The sequence below is a fragment of the Otolemur garnettii genome, unplaced genomic scaffold (assembly GCF_000181295.1).
Source record: "Otolemur garnettii isolate 467f Iridium unplaced genomic scaffold, OtoGar3 scaffold00053, whole genome shotgun sequence".
Classification (NCBI taxonomy): domain Eukaryota; kingdom Metazoa; phylum Chordata; class Mammalia; order Primates; family Galagidae; genus Otolemur; species Otolemur garnettii.
Window position 1 is genome coordinate 8758390 of NW_003852448.1, and position 7212 is coordinate 8765601.

Below are 7212 nucleotides of genomic sequence, written 5' to 3' on the forward strand. Positions count from 1 at the left end.
TGTCTCAAAAAAAAAAAAAAAAAGAATGTGTATTTTTTACAAATGAATTTCACCCTCATTTGCACTGCTTTTCAGCATAGTAGGGACAGCGATGCCCTCTGGAGGGACACCCTGGACCTACAGTATGATTCCAAAACGTCTGGCACTTCAAAACAAATAATTATTCAAGTCATTTTTGAATGCTTACGGAGGTATTTAAAAACTATAAACAATGATAAAAGCACCTGTGTGGGTCAATAATGTTTAGAAAGTAATCCAGATCTGAGGTGTACCTGAAAGGGCAGTGTAAACAAGGGGATATGACATCAATTAAATCATTAAGTATTCTTACTTCTTATTCTGCAGAAGTCATGTCACAGGTGGCTCCTGGAACTCCTAAGTTACGTACAGCAGCCTGTTCTGCCAAGTTTCTGTCACAATGTATGTTCATAAAGTAAAGAAATAAGTGAAAGCTTTTGAAGACGAAAAGCTGTCTTTCCAACTTGATGCTACATAAGAACCATGGGTGTCACCAGAAAGAGGCAAAGGCAAGAAAAAGAAACAGACCCAGGAGATCAGAATACCACCTTAAAAATAACCACTCTTATCCTCACAATCCCCCTAAGTCCAAACCCAGTGACCCCCATATTGAAGGCTGCCACCTTGAGCCTCAGCCCTGAGCTGCACAGACAGGGGGGCAGATCCACTTGGAAGCCCTTTAGCCTCCACGGCTGTGCTCATGTTGTCCCCTCCCTCTGCCATGTCTGATGCCTTCCTCTTCTGCTCCACCTGGTTTTAAACTCAGTTAAGGCATTTCCTGCTCTATAAAGTCTTCCTGCTCTCTCCTGCCAATGTCCTCCTCTTCAGTAGCTCCAGGGTACTCTTCTGGAAGCTCTTTTACAGGAGACTGTATTATTTCATAGTTTCTTATTAAAATGTCTGCTTCTTACACAAGCCTGCTAGCCCCTTGAAACCAGACACCTTGGCTCATTCATGTTCATCTGGTACACAGCAGGTACTCAATAAATATTTGATGGAGGATGAATGGATGTACAGACAAGTGGATGGATGAAGAGGTGATAAAAATACAGGAACCTAAAAGGAAAGCTCTGAGGGACAAAAGATACTCTCCCTGCCTGGTTATGTACAAGAAGAGGGCAGAAGCAGGATGATGAGCACCAGCACAGCTGCCTTTGTGAGTGTCCCAACTCAAATGACCGTAGTGAATAAAAGCCTCCGGGAATCTTTACCCAGGGATGCCAAGAGCTCATAGTTCATGCGCATCACATCTCTGTACAGCTCCTTTTGCCGCTTGTCTAACATGCCCCACTCCTCCCGTGTGAAATACACCGCCACATCCTCGAACACCGACGGGAGCTCCTTCAACACAGGGACCTCCAACAGTCCCTCTTGAGAAAGGTCCTGCAACAAAGAGCAGCAGTCACTCGGCATGCCTCTGTCAGATGCCTGCATGACACTTCTGGGGGATGTCTTAAGACTCAGTCCTCCTGGGAAGCTCACCAAGCAGCCCAGATGCACTCTGAGGAGTTGGTTTATCCACTGAAAGTCACAGAATCAAATTCATGAGGCCCATAATTAGTAGGTAAAAACTAAACAAGCCTCAGTCAGGTCCTACCATCTCCTGGGAGGTAATAAAAACACATGGAAAAAAATAGGCATCTCAGAAGAGCCTGTACCTTGTCTTTAGAGAGAGTCCTGAGAGCAGTGCCTTCTACTCACCTACAACTACAGCAGTGACTTTCTGCCCCTAGGAGAACCTGCTAAGATTTCCCAGTGGGATAGGAAGGAAGAAGTGGTCAAAAAGAACTAAAGATGGTTATAATCAGTGACTAGGTTTACATATGCCTCACTGCTGGAAGATTTCTGATTATAATCTGTTTATTAGCTAAAAAATATCAGGAACATGAACATCAAAGAAAAGAAGAGAGCTTTGCTGTTTTTCTGCATTCTGGAAAAATATGAGCTTAGAAATGAGCCAGATTCCTTATGATGCTGGCTATGAGGAACAGCTGAGCTACACCCATTAGACTTCTGGAGGGGGGTATTAAAAATATGACAGTAAAATCCTACTTGTATGCAATAGGTGAGAAATGGAGAGGGTTTTAGTTACTCAAAGATTCCAATCAACAGTTTCCTTAGAGGGCAACTTTCCAAAGAATTCAATAATTACAAAATAAACCTAAAGTGAGCACAAGAGTCGCCCAGGGTCCTGCAGTCCTGTGGGCAGTGGAAGGACAGCACCAGCTGGCAGTCAAAGGCTCTGGGCAGAGTCCAGTATTTACAACAGCTCTTGGGCAATGAACATGTTACTTCCTCAGGTCTCAGTTTTCTCCCAACAAGATGAGTTTAATGACACTTGCTCTATTAGCATCAAGGAACATTACATTACATTAAACAATGTGTGAGAAAAGCTTCCAATGTTTAAAAGTGCTATGTGACTCCAAAGCTAAAATTAAAATGTAAAAAATACTGATTATTTAAGAGTTCTGTCACTGGCTTGGTGCCCATAGCACAGTGATTATGGTACCAACCACATGCACCAAGGCTGGCAGGTTCGAATCCAGCCTGGGCCTGCTAAACAACGACAACTGCAACCAAAAAATAGCCAGGCGTTGTGGCAGGCACCTGTAGTCCCAGCTACTTGGGAGACTGAGGCAAGAGAATTGCTTAAGCCCAAAGAGTTTTGAGGTTTCTGTGAACTGTGACACCACCGCATTCTACCCAGGGTGACATCTGTCTCAAAAAAGACAGACAGAAAGACAGAAAGAAAGAAAGAGTTCTGTCACTGTTTTGTGCTTCTTATTTCCTAAAGTTAGAGTTCTGTGTTTGTTTTGGACTGTAAATGAAAATTATTGCTCCTTTTATATTGGAAGTTAGAATGCCCTTTCCCACTAATTGTGCACTGTTATTTCTAAAAAGATGGTAGTAATATTATTGTTTGAATTAAATAATATATTTAAAACACTTAAAACAATGCCTAATACATTATTAGTGTATTAGCTTACAACATTATAATAATTACAGTATTGTTATTATTATTTACATTATCATTAAGCAATATATGTTATTCTCAGTACATAACCCTTTTCTGGAAGATAGAGCAACCATTATAAATGTATTACCTGACTGTAGGATTCAATAGCACCATTACATAAGATATTAATATTTGAGGAGATGTTGCTGTCATCAGTGATTTCTTTTTGCCTCAAATCTGAAATGCAGTCTAGATACAAAGCAGGATTTGTTCTATTCCCTCCAGGGTCCTCTAGTTCAGCTCTTGGGCTTGGCAGAAGCTCAGCCATGCTACTCAAATCTCCCAGAGACCCTGGGGGATAGAATAGGGGATAATCTGCAGTGAAGAGGTGCTCTGGGCTGGCCAGTACATCTCCAGATGAATCTCTGATGCTCCGGAAACGAGCTGCCCAAATGGGGTCCCTTGATGCCAAGGCATTGACACAGAACATATGAGCTTTGCTCTTGGCATGGTATTTGAGCGTCTCTACTTTAAATGGTCCTGTATAACCTTCTATTAATCTTGAACGTCTGTCCCTGAGAGATGGGTATTCTCGGCAAGCACAGCAAAACAGAGTTGTTTGTTCCTCATTCATGATCAACCATGGAAACTGTGCAAACCATGACTTCTGGATAGATCGCGGCCTCAAGAGTTTCTTGCTTCTTCCTGTCCAGTCTCCCTCAATGGTGCCATTCTCTGTACTGAAGTGGGAAAGGCAGGCTTTCTTGTCAGGCGGAGTGTATCGTTCACTTTCTCTGATGGGACCCTGAACATCTATCTCTTCCATATAGCCCATCTGGTTTTTTCCTTTAGAGAAGAAAGAAAAATGGAATTTGCTTTGAAATCCTATAGTTAGAGCCCTGCAAACGTGAAAGTTGGGAAGCGCACCCTCAGACCAAAGTGACACAACCTCCTCTTGAATTCTCTTCTTCCAGGTCCTCCAACTTCACAGGCCTGTGCCTCACCTAACCCAGAAGAAAGTCAAAGGGATGGACTTTTACAAACGCTCCTCCTTTTTTCCCTTTAAAGAACAGATACACCTGGCTAGGAGATTTTTGCAATTTCATATGAATTGTAAGACAGTGGCACTATCTTCAGGGGCCAACACTCATGGATAAGAACATTGATATGATGGAACACAGGGTTATAAAAAAATCATTGCTCAGTAGGAACCCCTCTGTAGTAGGCCTGACAGACAGGAATCTGTATTTTGCTTAAGTACTTTCTAGGACAAGAGCTCTATCTATCTCCTGGGCAGGGGTTTTGGTCCCCAGACAGTTTCCCTGAAGCTGATATCTGTCTTTGAATCCCTGTTCCTCAAAAATGCTGGCTGTTGATCTAGCCCTCAAATCTAATTCGTCTCATACATCACAACCCATTAAAGAGGTGGGAATTCTTAGGATCTCATTAAGATTTTTCTTCTTCAAGCTGAACTAGAAGTTTCTTTTTTTCTTTTTTAGAAGTTTCTTTACTCACTCTTTAGATGAAATGCAACTCTGATGACTAAGTTCTCAGGAACCATTTCTTTGCTTTTTTCTTTTTTTAGAGATAAGAGTCTCACTTTCTTGCCCTTGGTAGAGTGCTGTGGTGTCAGAGCTCACAGCAACCCCCAGCTCTTGGGCTTAGCTGATTCTCTTGCCTCAGCCTCCGGAGTATCTGGGACTACAGGCACCCACTACAATGCCTGGCTTTTTTTGTTGTTGCAGTTTGGCTGGGGCCAGGTTCGAACCCGCCACCCTCAGTATATGGGGCCAGTGCCCTACTCACTGAGCCACAAGCACCACCCTGGAACCATTTCTTATAGACCAACATAAAAGTTCAAGTGTCCAGTGGCCAAGAACTCAACATTTTGTGAGTCAGGCCAATAAACTAAGACTGGTCTATTGCATAGTCACAAAATTGTAAATAACCTAAGAGCACAAAGCTTTTAATTAATGAAGAGTCAACAGGCTCAAAATTAAGAGCCAAGCAAAAAGAAATGAAACAAAACAAATTATTCTCTGTGATACTTCAGAGTCACACAGCAGTCTAGTGCTCCTGTGGTCCATCTGAGAGAAATCACAAGGTAGAGCCAACTTTTGTGACTTCATTCATACAGCATCTCGTTCCTACTCCCCTCTTCTCCTATGGTTGGAGGCTGGATTAACTCAGCCACCTGGCTTGGCTTTAGCTAAGCCAACCCCTGAATAGGAGAGGCTTACTAAAGGAGCAAAGAAAAGATAAATCCCTAGAACTCAGCAGACAGCTGCTCATTAATTCGCTGACAATCTCCTGTGCAACTGCTGTGTGCCAGGCATTGTTCTAGGCTCTGGGAATATGGTAGTAAATAAGACAAAATCATGGTTTCATGTACCATCATAATTATAAATGAACACATACTGTCAGGTAGAAATAAAATAAAGGGAGATGAGAAGTTGGAGAAGGATGTTGGGAGAGGTGTGTCTATCTAGTTAAGGTGACAACTGGCTGCATTTGTTGTATAAGTTGGTAGAGAATAGGGAGGGTAGAGGATGAAACTGAAAACTGGTGCCCAGCACCTGCTCCCTCTCCAGCTGAGCACCCATGTCCAGTACGAGTCCACACTCACCTAGGTGATGGTCCAGGAGACTCCTCTGACTTTGGACATTGCCTAGCCATGGCTCTGGCCCTCGCCCAAACTTATAGAACAGCTCTGGATTGGCAACAGTTGGTCCTGAGTCAGGAACAGAGAAAAACATTATGAGGGCCTGACTCTACATCATAACATTAAGGAGAGATCTATCTGTGCATCCTCTCAGCATGGTAAGATAATGAATCAAGGAAGAAAGTAGAAATTTGGTTTAGTGCAGTGGTTTAGAAAGTTGGAGTTCAAGAATAGGGTCTAGGTGAAAAGGAACAAGGGTACCACAAACCCAAATGCTGGGGAGAGGCCTGTCCAATAACATAACTAAGGAAACCAGGCTGAGCCTGGGGATTTGTGACACTCTAGAGGACTTAATTCTGCATACGGGGCAGGTTTTACTCAACTCCAGAAGACTGTCACATTGCCCTGTTTATCAAGAGAAGCCAGAAATTTGTATTTTCTTTCTTTTTTTTTTTTTTTTTTTTTTTTGAGACAGAGCCTCAAGCTATCCCCCTGGGTAGAGTGCCATGGCATCACGCTCACAGCAACCTCCAACTCCTGGGCCCAAGCGCGTCTCCTGCCTCAGCCTCCCAAGTAGCTGTGACCACAGGCGCCCGCCACAACTCCTGGCCACCTCTTGGTTGCAGCCATCATCGTTGTTTGGCGGGCCCAGGCTGGGGATTCGAACCCGCCACCTTAGGTGCACGTGGCTGGCACCCTAGCCGCCTGAGCCACAGGCGCCGAGCTGAAATTTGTATTTTCATGGGAAAACTCTTGAAGGTTAAATATTGGTAGCTCACTTATTTTTAAGAAGCCAAACGAAACCAGTGGAAGCCAAAAAACAAAGAAAACAAAACAAAATAAAATTCCAATCTGTGAGCCAAATCCAGCCCATGAGCAACTTTGCAATTTCTGGGTTAGAAGAGTTAATGGTTTCTGAGTCTTTTTTAGTAGGAAGATGACCCAAACCAGCTACAATTGTTCCACCCACAAAAGACTGTTGCTTTTGCCATGCCTTGGGGGAAGGACCAAGGCAAAACAAGGAAAGCACACAGACTGTTACCAAATTGGAGCCGGGTGCGGTGGCCCATTCCTGTAGCCCTAGCACTCTGGGAGGCTGAGTCAGGCAGACTGCCTGAGCTTAGGAGTTCAAGACCAATCTGATCTAGAACAAGACCCTGTCTCTAAAAAATAGGTGAGGGTTGTGGCAGGTGTCAGTAGTCCCAGCTAATCGGGAGGTTGAGGAAGAGAATCACTTGAGCTCAAGAGTTTGATGTTGCTGTAAGCTATGACACCACAGCACTCTACTCAGGGCAACAAAATGAGATTCTGTCTCAAGAAAAAGAAAAAAAAAGGAAGAAAAAGAAATCAGCAAACAGTACATATGTGGGCATATACATATTGAAATGCAACCACTGTTGTCCTGGGTGCAGAAAGTCTACCCAAGGAAGTAAAGAATATCCAGGAAAGGCTCGGCGCCTGTGGCTCAAGCGGCTAAGGAGCCAGCCACATACACCTAAGGTGGCGGGTTCGAATCCCCAGCCCGGGCCCGCCAAACAACAATGACGGCTGCAACCAAAAAATGGCCAGGTGTTGT

At 43.7% G+C, this 7212-nt stretch overlaps 1 protein-coding gene across 1 annotated transcript in view; it reads right to left on the reverse strand.

The window, feature by feature from the left end:
* The window catches only part of ZNF862 (zinc finger protein 862), a 17854-nt gene extending 12160 nt beyond the window's left edge, over positions 1-5694 (reverse strand). Inside the window, exons 1-3 of the mRNA XM_023514410.1 lie at positions 5601-5694; positions 3123-3820; positions 1230-1401 (exon numbers count right to left, since the gene is read on the reverse strand). Coding sequence (XP_023370178.1) covers positions 1230-1401; positions 3123-3809 — 859 coding nt within the window. The 5' untranslated portion in view covers positions 3810-3820; positions 5601-5694. The remainder of the gene's footprint in view (positions 1-1229; positions 1402-3122; positions 3821-5600) is intronic.
* Positions 5695-7212: the final 1518 nt, after the last annotated feature.